At 43.0% G+C, this 24809-nt stretch overlaps 1 protein-coding gene across 7 annotated transcripts in view; it reads right to left on the reverse strand.

The window, feature by feature from the left end:
* Positions 1-24809, reverse strand: part of LOC144946760 (protein MTSS 2-like) — a 77743-nt gene that overhangs the window by 8037 nt on the left and 44897 nt on the right. For 3 of the 7 annotated variants that reach the window (XM_078875915.1, XM_078875916.1, XM_078875914.1), the window contains exons 7-14: positions 19405-19565; positions 16939-17046; positions 13594-13694; positions 12849-12954; positions 8814-8936; positions 5554-5757; positions 3136-3324; positions 2214-2370 (exon numbers count right to left, since the gene is read on the reverse strand). In XM_078875915.1, the coding sequence (XP_078732041.1) occupies positions 2214-2370; positions 3136-3324; positions 5554-5757; positions 8814-8936; positions 12849-12954; positions 13594-13694; positions 16939-17046; positions 19405-19565 (1149 nt within the window). The remainder of the gene's footprint in view (positions 1-2213; positions 2371-3135; positions 3325-5553; positions 5758-8813; positions 8937-12848; positions 12955-13593; positions 13695-16938; positions 17047-19404; positions 19566-24809) is intronic. The other 4 variants (XM_078875920.1, XM_078875918.1, XM_078875917.1 and 1 more) reach the window with 3 other exon arrangements.

Below are 24809 nucleotides of genomic sequence, written 5' to 3' on the forward strand. Positions count from 1 at the left end.
AGTTGATGTGGTCATGGGTCAGGCATGTATCAAGATGAGAGATATTTATGGATTGCATCTTCACTGCTGAAGCATACAACCCGCTATGTCTGTGCGAGTCTTGGTTGGAGTATGGAAGGTTACAGACGGTGTTAATTCCGTTAAGACATTAGTGATGACAATATTCACCAGGTTTTTTTTGTATTTAATGATGACTATGAGTGTATGAAATCATCAAGTGTGATAATGACGATGATTGCCTACCAAAGAATGGCCATGGCATAACAAAGTTAACGAGCCTGAACGAAGACACAGACTGATATAATTTAGTCACGATATCAGAGACTGCAGTGCAAACCAAAATGGTAATTGTCGATGTATCTTACCTATAAACGTATTTTTTTGTCTTTCTCTCTGTCCGTCTCTCTGTCTGTCCGTCTCTCTGTCTGTCCATCTCTGTCTGTCCGTCTCTCTGTCTGTCCGTCTCTCTGTCTGTCCGTCTCTCTGTCTGTCCGTCTCTCTGTCTGTCTGTCTCTCTGTCTGTCTCTCTGTCTGTCTCTCTGTCTGTCTGTCTCTGTCTATTCATGCCTTGAAATACTTTTCACTGACAAACTGTTCGGTTTACGTTACAACAAAGTACACATACAACGCGCTAAAGCCCCCAGACGAAAAGCGTTATTTGTTTTTCCCCTCGTCAAATGTAAACTAATTGAAGCAAACATTATAACAATCTATTATTATGCTGATCGACGTGAGGGAGCTTCTCCTTCGCGTTAATAAAGCAAAAATAAACACAGAAGCACAACACTGAGGTAATCCTGAACAGTGTGACGTCCTCTTCTCTCCCCCACCCCAATGTGTGCAGTTATGACTATAGAGTTAGTAGATACTCCTGTAGAGTCAGTAAATAATACTGTAGAGTCGGTAGATGCTACTGTAGAATCAGTAGTTACTATTAAAGAGTCGGTAGATACTACTGTAGAGTCGGTAGATACTACTGTAGAGTCGGTAGATACTACTGTAGAGTCGGTAGATACCACTGTAGAGTCAGGAGTTACTACTACAGAGTCGTAAGATACTATTAGAGTCAGTAGATACTACTAGAGTCAGAAGTTACTACTATAGAGTCGTAAGATACTACTACTAGTCAGTAGATTCTACTAGAGTCAGTAGATACTACTAGAGTCAGTAGATACTACTAGAGTCAGTAGATACAACTAGTCAGTAGATACAAATGGAGAGCACCACACCTGGCCACCTTGTCTCCCCTGTGGCGAAGTTTACAACACACCGGACCAGGTACTCATTTTAGGCCGAGTTGACCTCGGTGAGGCCCGGGACCGGTTCAGATATTCGTCACTGGTGTTGGTCGTGAGTGGAAATCGAACTCGGGTAGCCAAGTTCGTAGCACAGCGCTAACCGCTAAACTACCACTCCCCAAAACATACCTACATATACTCTTTGGGTCTTTCGGTAAAGTCACGTAGGTAGAAAAATAATAGATCACGACATTTCGGACGCAACACAAGAGTCTGTCATCAGGCGAAAAATGATGAGAAAGCTGCTACAAGCAAGGGGTTATATAAGTAAATGTAAGGCTAGCAAAGAGAAGGCTAGCAAGCGTCAGCTAATCCGAGGGGGGGAGGGGCTGCCATAACGAGCGAGTGGGTGGAGATGCAATTTACAGAGGGATCGGCGGCAGGAGGAGAGAGAGGGGGTGGGGGGCAGAGCAAGACAGGGGGCGTGAGGTAATAGGGAGAGAGGAGGGGGGGGCAGAGATAGGGAACAGAGCTGCGCGAGCGCTAGGGGGAGAGAGAGGGTATGGGGCATATATAGAGAGAAGCTGTGTTAGTGAATGTGACTCAGAGAGCCGAGAGAAGCTGCTAACATAGCCAGGCACGAAGGGGACATCACAGCCAGTGATGACCTAAACTGGTTAATAATGTCCTTCCAATGATTGCTCGGTTTGTACCCATCTTCTCGGTTGAAATTGTGTCTGTGTTTATATATCTGGATGGCTTCATGGACAAATTTTTGATGGTAGCCCGAAAGGTTTGCAGAGTACATTGGACTCAGAAAAAACAATATCATGTGAGCCCACCGCGTTAAAACAGTCATTAGCCACGGCAGAGAGAGTATGGATTCCTGCAGTCACAAAAGCTTCAAATCAAGATGCATACATATACACACGTAGATCACAGGCTGCAGCACTTGGAGTGCCAGGCGATCGTCACCTTGAGAGGAGATGGTGTCTTCGGAGCAGGTGGGCGTCGTGGTCTGCGTGCTGTAGCCGCTGGAGCACTGCAGCGAGTCGCGGCTGCTCTTCTGGCTCTCCAGCTGCAGCCCCTGCACCAGCGCCTTGCTCAGCTCCCCTGGCACCAGCACGTCCACCTGCCATCGCCGCCGCCACACGGGGAATGCGTCGCCACCTCGTTAGCAACGCGTGCATGGCCTGTGCCTGCTGCTGCTGCTTGAGATATTGAGCTGTAATTCGCGTAGATAAACTTAAGTTGTTTTAATATTATTTTTGTGTGCGTTTTGTGAAAAACTGTAGTTGAAATGGTAGTTGAAATGGTATTACCACGAATTACAAAAATTACTAGAAGGGAACTTGTCCCCATGTAGGGTCCCCTCTTTCTCTACTGGGCTTTGTACGCTGTATCCTTGTGCTTTGATTTCCACAGATGTCCCTCTTCAAACACCTGCAGCTTGATTCACGCATTTGCTATAAACTTCTACAATGAGCCACTTTGCTGAGCTATTATTTGTGGCCAGATCACTTCTGAAGAATAAGTTAATACCTCAGTGGGCTTTGTCTGGTAGGATGGAGAGATGGTTTAGGGTTTTATTTGTTTGTGTTTGGGTGACTTGTTTACCTTGCTTGTACTTTGCACTCCTATCGTGTTTGTGTATTGTTTGATTGTCGTAAAGTTTTTACCCAGTGCCCCTACTGGACATCTGTAAAACAAGAGCTTTATAGCTCATCGATTCCTCCAGGAAAAATAAATATTCCGATTCTGATTCAATGGCCACACACTCCAAAAGTAAATGCTATTAAGCCATTTCACCACCACGCACGTTGGCAAAACAAACCGCACATTTTCTGCCACGAGACAGTTCAGACGGCGAAGTGTGTATGCCGTGCTGAGAGAGCACCTTGCCGCCGTGTAGGAAGGCGACGCTCTGTGGCCGCGGCGTGTCGGGGCCCTGCCGTCCGGGCTGCGGCACCGTGGGTGGCGCCGGCATCACCGCGCAGCGCAAATCCGTCTCGGTCTCCGCAATCGTTCGTGGCAGCGTGGCAGAGGACGACGGCTGCTCGTAGGGGCTCGGCTGTTTGCTCCACTCCTGGGGCGACGACGGCGACACAAACCCACGAGCGAGATGAGAACAAAGCAAGCATCAAAATAATAAAGGTGTGGTTAGGCCACATCGCTCAGAACGCGCCACATGGAGGAGACAAACGTGACGGGAAGATGGTAGGGTTGTAATGATTCACCCCCCCACCAGGAATCGACAAATTATTTTGATTCGAGGTCGCGAATCAAATCACAAACTTATTATTTAATGGTCATTTTGGTGTGAAAAAAATCTCTAGTCCATGCAGGATTTTCTTTTTTCATGAACCAATCCCATGAAGGACTAGAGATTTCAAATAATCAAATTGTTTATAGTCAAATTAATGCACATATGTTGAGTCTAAGAATTACAATTAATATACACATGATGTATTATTACATACCTAGTAGATGGATGGTAAAGGCAGACAATTGAATAGTTATACTGAAAGGACAACAGACTTGCAAAGCAGACGAGACAAACATGAAAGGGAGGCGGATGGTGAGTACAGGCGAAACGAGTGAAACAGTAAAGACAAGACGTGATTTCAGCGGGACAAGAGATGTGTCAAGTACAGAGCAGAGGGGCACATGGGCAACACAGGTAAATGAACAAGCTCAGGTTCATGGAGTAGGGAGATGGGAAAGCAAGAATGACATAACTGTAAAAGTCAGTCATGCCAAGTGCCTGCTACGGTTTCTGCCATCGTGTGTAAATTATGAGTGTAACTCTACGGCTCATGAAACGCACAATAAATAAATGAGCAACTCTCTTTTAAAGATAACTTTTAGACAGGATGCAGAGATGTAACATGCACTGCACGCGGACGGCACGGCTCCACCTCATTTCACCTCAGCCTCTTAGACAGAAACAATAACCAATGTTCTTTGGAGTAAAATTGGAACATGTGCCACAGCATAGACACTGCTTCACTGAGGTCCTTACAACACTGTCTTCTAACCAGGCCCAAAGACTCAGAACCCATAGCTGCCAACAATTCCTCAACAAGTTGTGTGCTTTCACTTGCTGTAAATTTCGTCAGAGCAAATTTGGATGTTTTTGTAAGAAAAAGGGAGCAAAACACCAAAAGTTTAGGGTTTAACTACAAACCCTAATAATCCAAATGATACCTTCGTCTGGCTGAAAGAGCCTTGAAAATGTATATGAAACATAACAATCCTAAGGCTGCCTTAAGCTCTGAATTGAGCTTGCACATGAAGATTGAATATGGTGTATTATAGGTTTCAAAGCCACTATTACAGTTTTTCTCCTCGATAGAGCACAGTAAAAATTATTGGCGCTCACAGCGTTTATCTAAAACACGAAGGCGGCCCCACTAATTAAAAACAATTGTCGGCTATGTGAAGCAAGACTTGCTTAGCAAGAACAGACTGAGGCGTCACAAGGTGCAGTTGCTCTCCTGCTGGTAGAGTGTAGTTTCTCCCCACGCTTGATGACTTTCGGTGAGAAAGATCGCATTGTGTGGACGCGAAATGTATGCATGCTGAACTTCTTTCGCACCGTACGTAGCCAAGCGTGCTAATCGAAGGTGCGGAAATGCCACGCGACGGCGATGGCCAGAGGAAGCGGTGTCTGCCAAGTGCTAATGAAGTGGTGCTCTTCACCACGGTCAAGCCAATCAGCAGCCAATCAGCAGCCACATTTAACAATTTGGGGTTTGACGATTTTCTCGGAAAATATATCGTAGGTAGAATATATTAAAAAGGGCCATTGTCCAAACTGTAACCTATATTTTTCTTCTTTTAGGGGATGAAAAGGCTCCCACACTCACTTGATTAAAGGCACCAAGTTTTGACTTCGACTTATTTATACTTTGGGCATAAGTCAATAAAAATACATAATTCTAATGAAAAAAAATATAATAATCAAGAACTGCGTTGGTGCCAATGCTCTGGAAAAGAACAACATCTCACCACCTTTGTCATAATATATGCCTTACGATAGAAAAATATATAGGAGTCTAACATTTTGATCAACGACTGATCCTGCAAAAGGGGTCATTGCCCAAAACCGCTAGCCTGTCATTTTTCTGTCGCAAGGCAGTGTTGACGTAGAATATGGTGAGTCGTTGGCATTTGTTAATATTTATGTACTTAACATTCTATTCAGCCGTCCCAACGCAGTGTTGCAGTGTTTTCTGGCTGTAGTGCCGTCACGTTGCGTCTCATCTTGCTCGTCGCACATCGCGCCGCCACGACGCGGGGGGGGTATCCAAACCTTGCACGCAATGCGCTGGTGGTATGAGGCACGTGGGCTGCGGGCGGCGTGCTGGTGATGGTAGGGAGGGAAGGCGAGCGAGGCGGGCCGGTGGGCAAGCGAGCGGGGGTGGTGGAGCATGGGCATGATGGATGGCGCGGGCTCCGCGGGAGGCGGAGGTACCGCGGGCTCAAACTCACGGCCACGGTCACAGCCACACAGCGACTGTCGGTGGGGAGGGGGCGACAACGTCAGCGTCACCATCACGTCGCTAACATCGCCGCTGCGGTGTGCCCAACGCTGCGGTTGAAAGGGGCCATTGGAAATCTGCACTTAACCTCACGTTTTAAATGTTTCACGTTGTCATGATGATAATAATAGTCATCCTGTGGGTTGCTGCTGTGTCAGAGTGCTTACAACTAACACTGCACACTTTTAATGTGAATTGCTCCACTGCAGTTAATTAAATTGTTCTAGATGTAACTCAGATCACTCTTGAAAAAGAGGCAATGTTTCATGGATGTATTTCATCTCCCTGTTAAATAAATAATACAAATAATATAAGAAGGCTCTCACATCTTGTGATCGCTCGTGTCTCTTTTTTGTTATTTTAAATTCAGATTAATTCAAGAAGCGTATTAATTATTGTCTATTACACCTTTAAAAGTGCTTTGTGTTGCTGGCTACTTGGTGTTTTGGGCTTTTGCACATTATACCAGAAGCTGAGGAACAAGCAGACGATGATGCCGCAATAATATTTTCCACACGGACAGCACTTCGATTAGACTGTGAAAGTCAAATGCATAAGTCTTGACTTAAAACTTTCGTGACTGCAGGAATTCATATTCTTTGGGCCTTTCGGTAAAGTCACGTAGATTGGTTCAAACTAATAAAATAAACAATAACTACGACGTTTCGATCGCAACGCAAGCGGTCGTCATCAGGAGGAAAAAAGAGAGGAAAGCTGCTGAGGCAGACTGTTTTAAAGGTTTGAAATCGGCGTAGCCCAAGGGTCATAAACGAAGTGGGCGGGGCTATTGATGTTAATGTAAGAAATCAAATGTATGAGGTTGCGCATTGAATTCTCACCTATGATAATCTCAAGGGCTTCTCGGTGCGGGCTCAATGAAACGAGTAGCACTTTGTGGGAAGTCAACAGTGGCTGTACAATTGAGACTGGCCCCCATAAGAGCAACGTGAAAATGCGGGAACGAGCTATGAATGGAAATGAACACCACCTCATGCTCATTTGAGCATGGGGAAACTGACTTTATTTGACAATACTCTTTGTAATGCATGGCAAAATCTTTAATTCTGAATAAAGCCTCCTTGCCCCTATTTGCTCTACTACCTCATAGAGATACCTCATTCCCTTTCAGGTAAGTGAACATAATGGTTTAGTCTCCGAGAGCCACACCACCACTGCTTCCAAAACACTGGATTATCGGTAAGTGTCCACACCATTGTTGGTGTGTGGAATGCAATGTGTGTAGTAATCGGAATGAGAATTAAGTGAGATGATGGTAATTGAATTAATGTGTGCATCAGGGTTCATGTGCAGATTTACAAGACTCCATTAACCATGTTTCAAACACAGAGCACGGGGCTTGTGGGCGAGTTGTTCACGAGTGCTTTATCACCTTCACACGAGATAGCGCTGTCAAGCTTACGTAGCTTTCTTACAAATTAGCCCTCGAGTTTGTTTTAAACCAATAATTCATCCCTATATCCTGATAAGTGTTGAGTCTAAAGGCTCTTTGGCTATTGACTCAATTCTTTCTCGAGTTTATTTTGCACGATTTCCCAGAAGCAACCCACACATTTGAGGAATCGTGCTCGCACTGTGCCCATGGCACAGCCTATTATACGTATGTTCCTGCCCCCAGTCTCATTGCAAACTGCAAACCTCTCGTGCAAGTTGCTGGATTACAGGCGTGCGCCACCAGACCCAGCTTTTATTTCAGGGAACGGCACGAGAAAAAACAGGACCTACGACACGCACGAGTGCAATTTAGAAAACACTCCACGGCGCTATTAACTAACCTGTAAGTTGTTAAAAACCAATTCAGTGTTGTATTTCAGATTGAACACTATAAAAAAAATGATCAAATATTTCTTACATATATAATTAAACAAATGGGAATTAGTCATTCACTGTACTAACTTTCATGTAACATTATAGCTCGCAGCTTGACAGCACTTCCCGTAAAACAAAGCAAATTAAATCGATAAACAAACCACCCTGGCACTCGGCTCAGCTTTCACAACAACAACAACATCAATGGCCAGAACTGATAGACAAACATGGTATGGACAGGCAAAATGGGTGCCATAATGGCACAAGGTAGCACCCCAGGGAGAGCAGAGTGCTTTTGCCATGCTACAGGTGGCAGGAGGTCTGTGGTGTAAAAAGCCTCGATTGTGACGGCCCGTGGTGTCTCTGCCGCAGAACCGCCACAACTTGTGTGCCTCATGGAGCTTTGCTTATGGCACAAAACACACCACCACCACCGACCCCCTTCTGCTACCTGTGGCACACTGAAAACACCCACAGTGCCTGGGGAGGTAACGTTGAGCGCCACTGTGGATCTGTGTTGCCGGCAGAACAGATGACATGTCAATGGCCCGATGCATGCAGCCGTGCTGATGGTGACCACACCCCCGAGCGCATCCAGGGCTCTGTCTCGATGTAAATGCTCACCACACCTGGGCTCCTCCACGTGCCCGGAATTCCTTTTTAATTTACATTGGCCGATAGTGTTACACAGAGAGGGCATCTGAGCACCCAAATGCAGTCTGAATTGTTCTGCACAACAGTTTTATCTTTTTAGACTTAATTTAGCTGGTGTAAGACAGTGAATTAGAATGAAAAAAAATCAAAGCAGAGACTGAAAATAAATGTCGGCTTTTTTAAATTTGGAGTATGTTCTGTTTGTAATATTTAACCACAAAAATTAGCTAAGCCTGCTAATTTCTCAAGCAACCCCCTCATTTACTGCAAATTAGCAGAAGATTGTGCCGCTAATTACCGTAAAAAAAATGTTCTTGTCCAATTTTCTTGCAATCCTGCAGCTACGTTCTCTGCCGCTGATTTTTCCCGCGGTGGCGTTTATGCACTTGAGTGACAGGAGCATCCCACGATGCCAAGGAAGTGAATGGAGCGAGTGATGCCAGAATGGGAAGCCCTGGCAGGCCCGGATCGGCCTGCGGCAGCCGCCACCATTCACCGCCCCCCCCGTTCCCTCTTGTTGTTCTTTCCGATGCCGACACGGAGCGCACACCTTGTCTGCCTTGAGTGCGGCGCCCTGCGTGGAGCCAGTGCTAGTGGAGGATGGCGAGCTACAGTCGCTGGTGGAGAGGCAAGCCTCCGAGGTGTCGGACGACGCCGGGCTAGGCACTTTTGTCTGCGTCGCGTCGCACAGGCGTTTGCGTGGGACAGGCGGAGAAGAGTGTGGGCATCAGTGGGTGCGTATCGGCTCTTCGTAATGTTGGGCAATTATCTTTGATCGGAGTGGAGGCTTAGAGATGTAAGGGCAGGGATGGGGAACCTTTTTCTTCGCGAGGGCAGATTAGTAATTTCAAAAAGCTGTGGCGGGCCACACATTGACACACACATACACAACTCGGTAACTTCTGTGAATGCATGAGGACCTTGCAGAGACAGAAGTGACTGAGTGGGTTATAATTACAACACAGTGTTGTTAAAAGTTAAAAAGATATTATCCTCTAGTACCAAATTAGTATGGCGAAGATGATTGCAGCGATGGATTGATATTGTTTGCAGGTCATTTGAAAGTGGTAGGCCGAGTAGAACAAATGCAATGAAGAAGAGTGCCGAATAGAACCTGTGGATCATAGGTTACCCACCCCTGACAAAGGGGGGAACAGATAAGCAGACAATATCTCCTTCATATATCTGGATCTCCATTCCAAACATTTAAAGTATCTTTTACACAACCCATCAGTCCCGTGGGCTTTCTGGAAGTGCACAATTCCTGCAGCATTGACTCAGTACATGCAAATTCTGGACCAGTTTTGACATACAGTGTCTCATAAGCAGAGTCAGACTTGCCAGATTCTAGAAGCAAAGACCTTTTATTTAATATATGGGTCCTAGTTTGAAGCAAAATTATATAACATTTACACAAAATAATAATTTGTGTCATTGAAGATATAAATAACCAAATAGATGACCAATTTCTCCTTCATATTTCTATAGCGCGACATAAAAAATTAAGTATTTCTTACACAACCCATCTGCCCCACAGCCTTCTGGGAGTGCATACTTTGGACATGGGGGAATTTACTGTAAAAAGGAAAGTGCCTAAGTAGAACCACAGGTGGCGACTGCTACTAATAGTCAAGCCACCATTCACTGGAGTGGAGCTCAATATGAACTCGGGTTTACATGTCTCAGAAAATATCCAATTTTCCTTTTTATATATATGTAGAGACATTCAATGTTTGTTCCCAATTATATTCCAACTGTGCTACCACAATTATATAATGGGATGAAGATATTTCCATTTGAAATGCACACGATGAGCCGTGTAACATCACATTGTGTCAAGGAACAGTCACAGCATTATTATCCAATTTGAATTACTTCTAAAATGACACGATTAGACCTCTTCTCTACTCTACAGGTACAATTGTTTAATAGACGTGGTAAAGGTTATTTGTCACATAGCACTGAAACAAAAACCTGGAATATATCAAACTGACAAAATGACACTTGCCAGGTGTGTGCATTCATAGCCCACCAGGCTGAGACCATTGACTCGTTTCACTCGCAAACCTAGTTTAATTCACAGCAAGCTTTTTGGATCCAACCTCAGAATCTCAGCATTGCTGGCTGAGCGGTACTAAGATGGTCATTATGAGCACCCTCAGCCAGCCTGCCGTAGTGGTGAGATGTTAACTACCTCGCCTGGTATTCAGGAAGGCGTGATTTCCATCCCAACCCTGATGCCTGTATATTTGGAGTTTGCGTGTCTCTCTCCCCGTGGTCACGTCGATTTTCCTTTGGATCCTCCAGTTTTTCCCTCCACAATTAGAAACATGTGTTTAAGAGTACTTGGCTGCTATACATTTCCATATGATAAACCACTTCATTGAGCTATCATTTTTGGCCAGGTTGCTTCTGAAAAAGCTATATAGCTCAGTGGGCCTTACCTGGTAAAAACAAGTTCAGTTTATAGTTTAGTTCATATGTGGAAGCAAATATTTAAAACAAATAAGTGTTTGGATTACTTGCAGAAGTACCACCCAGGTGCTTTTCATAATTTGATGGCAAGCAGTTGTCCTGAAACCCCAAGAGCTGCTACGTTGTGTACCTGGGTAACACAAGTATTGGTGCCTGTGCCACCAGGTCAGTTTGTAAGTGCTGCTGCCTGGTAATATCTTCTGGGAATTACAGTCTGCAGCAAAGTAAATTCTAAGATAGGTTAAGGTGCAACCCTTAACGTGGCTTGCTCACACGGTACAGTAGAGAGAGCACTCAGGAGTTCTTCTAAAATATATTTGGCGTACTCTTCCACTCTGGCCAGACTTTCAGTATTGTGGGAATAAACACATTTCACGCTATGTACCTATTTATACTGCTGGGTTGACAAGAGGGATTTAAGAAACCTGTCGACTGTTTCAACTGCTGCGTAGAGAGATAGAACAGAGTTGATGACCTTTGGATTGCAAGTCCAGTGTGCCAATTATTAACACCACAGCAGCATCCTGGCAAAACAGTATTTGTAAAAGATGTGCTGCTGCCTGAAGTATGTTACACATTTATTAAATCAGTGTTATTACAGTGGTGTTACAATATTTTTTTGGTAATATGCTATGTTAGAAAATTACTGGCAGTAAAAAAATGTAAGAATAGCTGCCAATATACAATTATGGTCTCCAAGATTTTTGCAATAACAAAGGAAATAGAGAAACCAAGACGGCTACCATCTGTTTAGGTAAAGAATACATAGCACTCCATTATACAGGACAAGTGACATGCTTCCTACACACTGTCATTAGCAAGTACAGCTGTGAATTTATGAATTTACACCAACTCAGGGTTTTATGACTCGTAAGAGGCCAATTATCCACATCAGTGGGAGTCAACTGCATTAATATGCAGCGTAAGTAAGCACTACTCTACATTGCATCGGATAATTCACAGCCTGATTGTTTGACATTTTCTCTACTTTTTAAAGCCATATTTTGTTTCACAATCACATAGTGGACTAGGCCTGCCCTCGATAACTTCTCAGCCAATAATGTGTTGCTGCTGTACGAAACTTCAAAGGGTACTACATTTATAGTACAAGCTTCGACTAAATGTAATGTTGGGATAGATATACGTTGCGAACCATTGCAGTCAATATATTTCCAGGCACTGTTAAATTTAAATGCCCAAATTGCACTGAACATTTAGAGTTCAACTCTAAAGCAGTAAAATTCTGTCTGCAATCATCCACTAGGTTGTGCTGTACCAGCTGTACCAGCTGTGATTCATTCAGTACGTAGCTGCTATATATCCTGGACCAAATTGTGAACTATTTTTTCCAAAGTAATATTTTCTAAGGGCAAAACCAGAGAAAGATGCAAACATATAAACACACTTTCAAACAAATTGTGTCAGTCTAATTATAAGATATAAATGGAGATTGCGTGTACAAAGTTCGATTTAAGAGTCATAATAATAATACCTTTGTATATTTTTGAGTCACTTTTGGCTGTGATAAAATAATCAGACTCCCGACATTTAAGTGGCGCACTTCCCCCTTCGTTGATCCCTTCCACCAGGTTTTGGCACGAGAGGAGGCTAAGGAGTTGGCCACCAGCACTGTGGCTGCATCAGACTGACCGTTACTGTTGAGACTTGGTGATAGGAAAGGGAACTCGCTGGGAACTTGGCCAGGAGGAACCTCTCTCAGTATTTGGTACAACACCTTGACTTATCTGCTCTTAAGAAATTGTTCCTTTCAGTGGCGACTCAGCACTGGCTCCGTTCCCTGGCATGGACACAAGTCAGCTAAGAGAGAGGCAGCCCTCTTGCTTAAACCCCTGAAACTTAGCGGTACTGGCTCAATACGGCGACACACATAACAGCCTCCCCTCAGAGAAACAAACCCCTCAGGGCTTGAATCCAGACTCTCAAAAGGTGCTCAAGGGCTCTTTCACAGACAATGAATGACCTCCTGAGAGACATTGAACCTCAAGGCTTTGGACTTAAGATCTTGGTCATACACTGCCCTTCTCAATCTGCGGAATCCCCAAATCTGTGGGTTCCGTTAAGCGACACACATATGCGTGTGCGTGCCTACCTGAGTGTCGGGGGGCGTGAGGGAGGCGGCGTCAGCGGCTGGGAATCCAGAGTCACGGGACGACACGCTGTAGAAACGGCTGCTCAGGTGCGTTGGAGGGGCCACACTGCAGAACACGCCCACACAACAGCTGCATGTCATTTGATCGTTTAATTCTTCTTCTTTTTTTTAATCTTTTCCCCATTTTTTTCCCTATTGTACCATCAGCGTCAAATCATGAAACAAATTAGCCATTTACACCTCTTACAGAGCAGGGTAACCGGTCAAGGAAACAGATATCAGAGAACCACTTCTGAGACCCCTTCAACTAGCCTCTGATCCACACAGCATGGAGCAGCCCTTTCCCACAACGCTGTAACAGAGAGTAATTTTCATTGCATGCAAATCAAACTGATATATTAAAATTCCCAGAGCTGATTTTAGCCAAATTAAATGCCAAACCCAACGTAATGCAAGTAAAATCTTGACTTAACGCTTTCGTGACTGCAGGAATTCATATTCTTTGGGTCTTTTGGTAAAGTCACATAGATCTGTTCAAAGAAAATAACAAAAAACTACGACGTTTCGATCGCAACACAAGCGGTCGTCATCAGGAAAAGTTTAAACCACATGCAGTTGCCCAGATTTGAACCCAGGATTCACAGCGGTGCAAAAGCTCAGCGTTTTTAACTTCTGAATCACCTGGGCACCTCTTTGTGACTTGTACACACGGGGCTGCCACTGCCGCGGGTGGCGTTCTTCTTACCTGCTGACGCTAGAGCGGCGGGAGGAAGCTGTGAGGCTCGGCGAGGCGGGCGGGGTGTGGATTTTCCAGCTGAAATCCGAGCCCTTCAAGTCTAAAATTACCTGCAATAAAAATCCAAGCAACACAACACAAAACCAACTGTTAACCCCTGCTGCCAGCTGCTCGCTCCCTGTACTTGGCTTTGGGGGCACGAAGCAATAAAAGCATGCAGCCTCATGCCCAAGTGTCTTCATGAAAAATATGTAATTTGGCACTTACACTTTAAAGCTGTCTCGCATACACGAGAAGAACTGAATCACTTGTGAGAAAAGGCAACTGATATATTGATATCAGTGTGTTGTAAGAATGGTACGGATACCGATTGTACTAAATAATAGTTTTTACAGTCACATATCCGAACATTACATATCCACCCTGACTAAATATTTGTGCACGGTCTAAGTTTCATTTTCTATTGGTGTTCACAAATCTGACTTTTACACTTTTTTTACAGATATTTACATGGCCCACTTTTTCACATCTGCCTATACCTCAGTCCCCATTGAATTGGATACGCAGCAACACACTGTATTATAATTAAAAGCATGCACAGCCCTGCGTGCATTTCTCATGCCGGTCATCCTTCAATGCAGTCAACTCGACGTCGTACTTTACTAACAAATGTAAAGTTGAGAGTTTAAATTTCTGGTCGAGATTCAACTCAATTAATCATCCGTCCAGGGTTGATAAAATTAGGTCTATTTTTGAGAAGTCAACAGTGGTTGCCCTATAGAAACTAGACCATGTAATGGGAATGTGGAGTGTCCACCACTGGCTCAAAGCTGACAATGGACCTCACCAGTGCTTGTTTTAAGCAAGATGTAATACAACAGCTAGTTTCTCATATACATGTAATTATGATTGCCAAATATAAGTTGGAAGCTTTGTATATATGAGAAAAAAAACACGTCAGGCATGTCATTTTAGCAGTGTGGTGAAGCCACTTCTATATATTTTAATAGCAACATCACTAGAGTACTAGGACATTGTGCTCAACTGGGATTTCTGAATATTTCTCCCCCTCATAAACGATGCTGCAAGCTTGTGTCAAACAGCCTGGAACACCCAGTCTGGGTACATATCTACAAAACGATATCTTTTTTTGGGATGCATCTTCCTTTGCTATATGGGCACTGACTTTACTCCGCACATCAGTGCACCTATACTACAACTAGTACATCAATGCAGGGGTTTTAAATCAAACTAATTTAATGTTGGTGCTACTTTCATCTGGGTGATTGTTTCTCAATATTGTTTTATCAACCTTGTATGTAAAAACACTGCACAATCGTCATGTGTACACAAGTGAAACACATTATGAATACATTGTCGGCAGAAGTCAGTGCAGAAAAATATATTCTTGTATTGTACTGCGCACCGTCATTGCTCCCTGCCTACACCAACCCGCACTGATCAGCGTAGTGAATGGTGATCAAATAACTCCCACAACCTACATGGCATGGTGAGACCTTCACCCATCAGTGGCTTTACAAAAGGGCGATGGAAGTAGATTGTCCATATGGAATTTATGTCTCCACATTTGATTTGTTTCAGTGTACAATTCCCCCCCCTGCAGATTGTGACCTATACGTATTAACTATAAACTGCTGAGGCAAGCCGCTTTCAGAAAAAAGCCATGATGACCAGCATGGCACGAAAGGGAATTGTACGACGAGCACCACACATGCCCAGCCACCTTTGTCTCTGCAATGCCAAGGTCCTCCACCTGAAATACTCATTGTCATGAGTGTTGCACATGGCCAGCAATCAAAGCAAGCCGATAGCACTTTGCAGTAAGTACCACACTGCAGTTCTTATTTACAGACCCGCGATAAACACTGTTGTGACTTTGGCAGGATTTTTTTTTTAAAATACTACAAATAGACCTAATGTGTTCATGCATCCATGCCATTTAATTTCACTCAATGTATTCATGTATTTACTTGGTTTCTTTGTGAATTTACGTCATGACTCTTTTTCTATTACATTCATCTAGCTGACTAAAACAAAACAAATATTTTCTACACAGGCAACCTCTTTATTCTTCTAAGGCTAAAACGTGACCACAAAATGCCCACGTAATTCTGCAAATGCTGTTGCCAAAGAGAAGTGTTTTATATGAACATAATTAACATTCGTGCGGAAGGTAGTGGAACGGAGGAAACGATACATTTTCTGAGTGCCATGGTTAATTTATCACTTGTCCCATACTACGAGTGCACACGGCTACACACACACATGCATGCGTTGACAGTATAATGTTTTATAAAGGTCTAAAAAACTCAAAGACACAAGAAGAGGTAAATGCAAGAGGGCCCCCCTACCAGGCTGTGCCTATGTTTTTCTTTTGACTTTGCACATCGCTTCATAAAGCTGTGACACCCCTGATCACAACACAAATAAAAAGGAGTAGCCAGGACACTGCCTTTCACGGATATAAAATCATGGTGCTTAAGTGGGGAGTGAAGCACGAAGACATGGGCAGCTTTACACACAAATGCATGATTGCATACAGAATTAAACAAAAACAGAGGTATGTAGACTAACGCAAGGTTTAAATGAATTATTCATATGGGGATAGGCAACGAATGGCTCTTCAGCCTACATTTGAAACGTGCAAGGAGTTACGAGGTCAGGTAATGAGCAGAATGTTTGTAGAGGTCAAAAGCAGGGATACAGAACCAGCCTCATGAACTATTGGTGCGCTGATGCAATGAGACACAAGATTCAGTCTGAAGTACAGCTGCAATAATTAGTTGATTAGTCATCAACGGAAGTATTTTAAAAACTTGATTATTAATGATAGCTAAGCACTGTGTTAGCAGATTGAAGGTATTCAATTAAACATGCAAGATATCTGTATTGTGTCTAGGATCATGTGTAAGTAAAGAAAACACGTGACCAGTTTCAAATTCGAGTCTCATATGCAGCAAACGGACAACCATTGTCAACTTCCCACAAAGTAGTATTAATTTTAGTAACCTTGACTGGACAGAATGCCGAGTTGACCCCTTTCCTTCGCCCGCACCTCCGATTTTCATTCCCCCGCACCTCCAATTTTTTTTTCCGCGCCTCCAACTAGCACGGTTGGCTATGTACGGTGGCAAAAGAAATTCAACATACATATGCCCAGGCTTTGTCCTTCTGAGTGTGCAGTGGACATTCTGCCAGTCGTACCTGTTGTTGATTGTAATTTGAAGCAATAATGTCGAGCTACAGCCACAAGAGCAAATTCTGTGCAGTTAAATCACAGCAACGCATTCATGCTATGCTGCACCAGCGGTGTAAAGACCTTGACAGTATTACCTGCTCACTGGCTGGGGGCAGCCTGTGAGGATCGGAGGTCATGTTGGTCAGGTCCTGCACTATGGTCTGCAGATGAGTGACTTCCTCCAACATGGAAATCTCCTGGTCCTGAAAATATACGAGGAAAGCAACAATGAATGATGAACAACACAGAAAGGTACCAATACATGCAAACAAACCATTACTTTTCTACACACAGTTTTATCCCTATAGAGCTATCAGTGTCTTGTTATGATATGAAGTATTGCTTCAGATATCATGCAGAGCAGTGGAACCCTTTATGTTGGACAATTGCCCATGAGAACATATATCACTGAAATATTTATGAGATCCATTCAAATGACCTCGAGTCCACACAGTTATGGTCAGTACTTTTCCACCCCTCTCAGAATAATGCTCGGTGAATGACTGTCAAACCAAAATGTGTAATGATCAAAGCTGGAATATGACCAAATTAAGTGCAGAATCACATTTAATGTCATGGCTTTTTGTAGTCAGTGGTGACCAGGCTGAGAACCATTAAATCACTACACAGAACTCAGTTTAATCAGAGGCAGCTGCCTTGGATTGGAAACCAGAATTCCAGCAGTGTCAACTCGGCACTTTGACCTTTGAGCGAGATGGCCTCCTTGCCTCAGATTTTATTGAGAAAACGATGCATCACATTTAGTTTTTTTCGGTATTAATTATCTTTGTTCCAAGTGTTATGCAGCAGCAGAATAGCAAATGGGGAATATTTATAGCACAGCAGAGTTGTTTCATGCCCCGGCAAGACAACTATCAATAAAATTCACTTCTAACTGGAGTAGGGTTCGAATGGGCAAAAACTATGTTTTTAAAGAGTACAAAGGCATGCTCTTGCAACATTTTTCACTGATAATGTTCACATTAGAGACTTTACTGGGACAAAACTAATTTAAAATGCCAAGTTGCAATGTTGTTGAAGGGAGCTAAACCATGCAACATGATTTGATAAGGATAAAAAAGCAGATCGATGGGGAAATATTTATAAATAATTCCCTGAAATATCTGCAGCGCATAGGTTGTTAAACTATTTCCAAATCCTAGAAATATTTTCTGTAAACACATTTTGTTACAGCAGATTATGTTTCATCCAATAAAACCTCTTTTCTAATTTCTGATGAAAATACGTTGTAAACAATACAAGTACATCTATATTTTCTTTGCCTATTGTTAAATGAACACAACAATAAACTGACAACCATCCTACCTCCTGTATTTTCTAACAATAACAAATGTGCTCAAACAATTTCAGCACAAAGCAAGTGTTGTTTGTATAATTAATTTAAACAATTAACATATTTTCCAATGCAAGCTTCAGAGTCTGAACATATGCTTTCAGATGGGCCCTGCTTTGGCATTTTGCCCATTTGCTGTCATACTTTTTTTTGTACAAGGGATGAAACCCCACAAATGAGAAGAGATGCTCAAATTGGCAGAGGTATTCCACCTATAATCTATAGTTGATCATCGATTATCCGGGGTGAGATTATCAGGCTTCTAACATTATCCGGTGGTCCCAAACCGATCCAGCAAAACTGGCAAAACTACTCCAAAGGCTGTACCAGTCCAGAGATCGGCACCATGTCCGTGACAAAAAAAGTAGCTATGCTTGATTTCAGTGTCAAATATTATAAACAGTACACTATACACTACATACAACTTAAACAATGACAATACTGCACGTATATATACATCCACCCAGGCAGTCTTCGAGATTGGAGTGGTAAGTACGGTACAGTAAATACGGTAACTTTTAAAGTAGGATGTTTATTTTGTCTATTTGTATGTTTATTTATGCCAATTCCACGTAAACAAATTTTAAACACTCAAAAATATACCGAAGAGCTAAAAACACGATGTCACACAAGAATGTGCAAAAATAAGCTATTCTAAATAATAACTTAGAGATTACCTGGCATTTTAGAAATTCCTGCACCTCCTCACCCCCCTGGAGCTGCCAGATAAACGATGATCTACTGTACACCACAAACTGCCTCTTACAAGGGGTTCACCTCTGCCCTGCCAAGGGGGTGTTTCACGCAGGCTCCCATCTCTGCATGATCCACCAACCAGGTTTCCACGATCACTGCTACATGCACTCATCACTGCCACAGAAATAACTCATTGCTACATGCACACAATGCCAAAGAGTGCATCTTTACAACAGTCACACATCACCACCAGAGGCACTCATCACTGCCACAAGCATACCTCACTGCCACAGGTGCGAACCAGTAATTTACGCCTCTGCGATGCGTGTCCATTGTTGCCACGGATCTCTTGCATTCTTTGAGCATCAGCATCACAACTGTTGCCGGCATGGCCGCCAAAAGTTGTTGGTGGCAAAATGCCAGACAAGGCCCCCTCTGAGCACTTCCCTCAGATCTGAGCCCCGCGACAGACAGCCCCACCTGATCACCCCACTTCTAACTCCCTGGTTACCAGCACGGGCCGCAGGTGGTACACGAAGGTGCAGAAGCGGCCACGCTCCTCGATAAGCGCACGGCGCACGGCGCCTTTCTCTGTCTCCTCCAACAACAGATACGAGTCGTTGACGTCCTGCAGAGCCAGCTCCAGTTGGGGTTGCACATCCACACCTTTGCCTGCGCACGCACGCAGGCACCGACGGCACGCAAGCGCACACGTGCATGTCGAGTTGCGGGCCAGTGCACAGCAAAAGTGCGTCGCGCGATGAGGAAACCGTGTTAACGTGGATTAACGCAACAAAACCTCTCGTGACTATGCAGCACATGGGAAAAGTTATAATTCACTGGATGAATGTCAAGGCGTGGTACTGTACGTGAAAAGTAATGGAATTAACGTTCATATACATAAAAGTACAATAATTAATAAAAGTGTGAAAATTAATGTCAATGAGCAATCGATAGTCATGGTGTAGTACATGCCATGTAATGGGATTCATGTCTGTAAAGAAGTACATAAAAGTAAGAAAATTAATGTGAATATGTGTTTTATGATGAGCACTAATATCAGTGTCAATGTGCAGTACATGGTAACCAATGCAAAATGTATTTCAGGGTGTAGTACATGCCGAAGGACTGGAATCAATGTTGATGTTCAGGACTTCACAAGCACCGAAAGATGGGCATTGGAGTCGTACATGACAAGGCATAGAATACATGTCAAAGTGAAATGCACCACAAACACCCGAAGGTACATCAAGGTATAGTACATTACAAGCACGGAAGAACGCAGGTCAGGATACAAACGCCATTCATCACAAGCACTGGATAATTTGTAACAACGTGCTGTACATCACATGGACTAGAATGAATGACGTGTGGTGCATGACAAGCCCTGGTTAATGCATGCCACTGTGCAGTACATGACAAGCAATGATAGTGTGCACATCACTGCACGGCACAGGCATCACCAACGCTGCAGGACTCATGCCAGTTGTGTAGCATCACAAGTAGGCATGTTATTACAATTCACCGTTCCACCAAGATTGGACTGTCATTATTCTAGGTTACAACTAAATTGAAGAATGAGTTCAGTTTTAGCTTGTTGGTCTTGTCTCTGCCATCTTAGTTGTTTAGTTCATTCCAAAACATTACCCTGAATTTGCATACAATTATAGGAATATGAAATAAACTATTCTTATTTCATCTATTTGATGCATGCATTGAGTGTGAAATCCATTTGAATCGATAGTTACGTGACAAATCACAACCAGTGAAGAATGCACATCAGCATCTCATTTACCGCAGTTAAGAGTTTCCCTATGCGTGTAATGAACTGTAATATATCGTTGCTTGCTGTGTACTGTGCAGTGCCTGTCAAATGATGCACATCATTGCAGTGTACATCACAAGCTCCAGAATGCATGACAAGTGCAGTGCATGTCAATAACTGGGAATTTATGAGAGAATGCAGCACCTAGGGATTCAAACATAGGTCCCAGCATAGATGATGCACTAAGGAATGTAAGAAACAACACAAGAGTATACACTGCAGTGTTTTGTAAGCATTCCACAAAGTAAATGATAAGCAAATCACCATAACACTGGGGAAAGACACGTCAATAAATGAGTATGCATCCGTGTGCTATAAAGTACATGAAAACCACATCAAAATGCAGTACAAGCACTCAGAACAAATACTTGTGCAAAACATGCCAAAGACAAACACACTAATCAGTGTGTACAACACAGCAACAAGAGCACACAAATTGGTATGCAAAACACGACACACACTAGTGTACACAAGTCAGCGTGCGGTGTAAACATTACAGGCACTTGTGAACGGAGGCAAGCCACGCCTCGGGCAATGTTGCACATTCGGCAGTGTACATCGCATACACGCCAGGATGCGCACGTCAATGTGCATCACCTCGATGGGCATTGCGTGGAGCGTGCTCCCGCACGTCCGTCGATGTACATCACATCTCGTGTGCAAGCCAGCGTGCCTCACGGCAAATGCCAGCGTGCCCACGTATGTGAATATACACTGCTAAGTCAGTGCGTATAAATTGGTACGTGCAAATTGCATGCTGCACGAAGCGGTACATGCCATGGCAGCGCACACTACACAGTGGCGCATGCGGATTATCGTACCCCACATAATAAGCACTCGCAAGTCCATGTGGAAAATAACGGTCCGATTTAATTACGCTTACCAAAATCTCAAATCGGCTTTCACCTGGATAAGAGTTTTTCACTTAACCAAGACAGGCCATTGAATAAAGGCACTCTCCGACAAGGAACATCTGGGAGAGAAGCAAAACTTTTGGACCAGCTATTATTATCTGGTCTACATTTCATTTGATCTTTGAGCCGAGGATGGACACACTAAGTGCACACGCCAATTATTATTCAAAATCTTTTTCCTTTCCGTTATTATTTTGTGCAGTCATCTGCGAAGGGATGAAAAGCTTCGAGTTTTCTGTTCGCGAGAAGCCATCTAGTCAGGGGAGGCAATGTTTGTTTTTCGCTTGCCTGCTCCAGTAATTGAATCCAAAACTTCAAAAGCCGCTGGCTCTCTACACAGGACGCGACAATTCTTCTTTAATACTCAAATGTAATGGTTTCTTCAATCGTGATATCCGTTCAGTCTCGTGAAAGACCACAGGGTTTTGTGTTGTTACCATTGTTGCAGGGTAGCTGCACGTTAAAGTCTGACCTTACCAGACCTCACAAGAAAGGAGGAGTGGACCCAGTCAGTGGTTGGAAAGGGTGACCTCTGTTGATAACAAAAACCTGTTGCTGTATAACGTGACATTCATGGACCAAATGGCAGCAATCCCCCCCCCGCCCCCAAAATGTGGAGTACATGCTATGACCAGCAAAGTGCTGGGATGTGTACTATGTTGTTGGAAGTAACCATTTTCTAGAAGATACTTCAAACTAAGTTCCTGTACATGTTGTGGCCATAACAAGACTACCATAGCCTTCCAAAATAACGGAAAAGATGACAATCTCTCTACCTTTCCACTCAACGGAGCGGATCAAAGAGAAAACTTTGATTAATGAATAAATGGGTGCAAATTTAATTTTAAAAGCTCTCATGACTGATTAAATGAAATTGAGGTAAGACGTAACAGGGGCTTGGTAATTCACCTACTGCAGGGTGTGGTGGCAAAAGGCTGCAATTTTGAGTTGGAGTCAATGGATCATGCAGAGATCAAGATGTGTGCAAGCCATCTTCTTGAAGTATTACAAAGTAACATATGATAGCAGCAGAGCAAGTAGGTTCCAAAATCTACGTCTAATTTTGACTAATTATCTGAATTATGGATATTTTTCTGAGTACTCTGGTGTCCTCCCACACATAAATAACAAAGTACAATAAAATACTGAAGAGTATAACCCTCTTGAAAAGTGTTGAGAACCAGCCAGTTGTAGCTCTCCTGAGTGAATCGGGGGTAATGGTAATTATGGCTGTGCTTAATCTGTCACTCTAACCTTAGACTCGAGTTTAGCTTCTCTTAGAACTGATCAATCAGTCTTACACTGGGCTTGGTTTACTTGTAGGTAATTGCTTCATCGCAGAGACATGGGAGAATGTGCCTCATGGTGAAACAGAACTCTTGCGCTGAAAGGTGTTATATATTGAGTACATTTGTTGCTATTTTTTGTACAAGCCCAATGACTGCCAAGGTATGGCGCAGTGGAATTAATATAGAAACTGCAATATTTATTGTGTTACAGCCGAGTACTTAAGCCCTGTGGCACTGCCTCCCAGCTTATCTAAGCATGGGTGTTAGGAGGAAGAGAATGACTCAGCCCCCTAACAGATCACATCACCTCTCCCCCACCACCCTCATCAGACACCTCCTTGTGTGAAAGTTACACCGCATTACAAAACCCAGTGGCTCCACTTGCAAGTGCTCAGGAATGCAACGATGCATGAAGCAGACTCCCGCTGCAGAGACTTTAATGATGCCGGTTCATTTAGGGAGCTTGCGGCATTAAAAGGAAACAATCAAAGAACACAAATCGATTTTGCTGCCGGTGAAGGTTGATGGTCCTTGAGAATAGAATTTGAATGCATGTATCGCTACTCTTGGCAGTGGGAAGGCATCATCGTGGGAGTAAGCATCAATGTGAAGTCGACAGCGATGGTATGTTAAAGGCAAAGTTATATTTGAACCACATAATCAGATTCTCCTTTTCTTATCCAGGGAAGCATCAGCCAAGTGTCAAGGCTATTTTTGCAAGATAAATCTGTACTGGGACGTTTCAACAGTTCCTTAATCAGGAATACAAAATGAGGAAAGTACGTTTTTTTTGCTATTTTTTATTTTACCAGCTAAGACCCACTGAGCTATATTGCTCTATTTTTTCAGAAGACACCTGGCCACAAATGATTGCTCAACGAAGTAGCTTATCACGTGGAAATATATAGCAGCTAAATACTCTAAATGAAACAGAGTACTCCAGAAAAATCCACAGACAAGAAGGTGAATGTATATTTTACAAAAATTCTACTAATAGGTCAGCAGTCCACTTGTTTAACTGCAAGCAATATATCTAAAGATATTGCCAAAGAAGGTTGCTATATATGTGACCGAGCTCCCATGTCCCCAATAGTGGCAAGGTCACAAGCTTAAGCAGACTGAGAAGAGGAATTTAAAATATTTAAGATACTGTCTGCTCCTTGTTGCTTTATATTACATCCAAATTGTACAAGTTTCCCTTGTAAAACAGATACTGGATATTATCAAGTTTCAGCCTGATTTTAAATCACCTTAGGTGCTATATATGCAAGTTCTCAATAAATTAACATAATGTTATGGGGGGGGGGAAATATGCCTTTAAGATAACCTGATTATAATGAAATGAGTTAGGCAACATTAATGTATAAAACATGCAGATCAGTAAATATTAACATTTTATAAATGTTATTCCCTCTGCCAGCAGACAAATTACCTGTGAAGCGTAAGGTGAACTACTGAAATTCCTCTGCACAAATTGTCCAAGGTTGTATTTGTAGTCCATGGAAACTTTTTCATATAGAATAGAAGTTGTATTTTGATAAAGAATTGTAAGCATACATGGAGATAGGTAGCTCATTGGTTAAAATGCACACTATTGCACCCTAATGCAAATCTATTTGCGACAATTAAATGACAATAACCATTGAAGCTGATAACCATGACAGTGTTAATTTGAACACTGTAACATAATTAATTAAATATTTTTCATTCGTCATTCTTATTCTTTGGGTCTTTCGGTAAAGCCACGTAGATAAAAAAAATTATTTAGAAAAATAATTGATTATTTTTCTATCTACGTGGCTTTACCGAAAGACCCAAAGAATATGAATTCCTGCAGTCATGAAACCATTAGCATGTGGGTGCCATGGTCTCAGGTATACATTTGACC

The sequence above is a fragment of the Lampetra fluviatilis genome, chromosome 42, assembly GCF_964198595.1.
Source record: "Lampetra fluviatilis chromosome 42, kcLamFluv1.1, whole genome shotgun sequence".
NCBI classification, from domain to species: Eukaryota; Metazoa; Chordata; class Hyperoartia; order Petromyzontiformes; family Petromyzontidae; genus Lampetra; species Lampetra fluviatilis.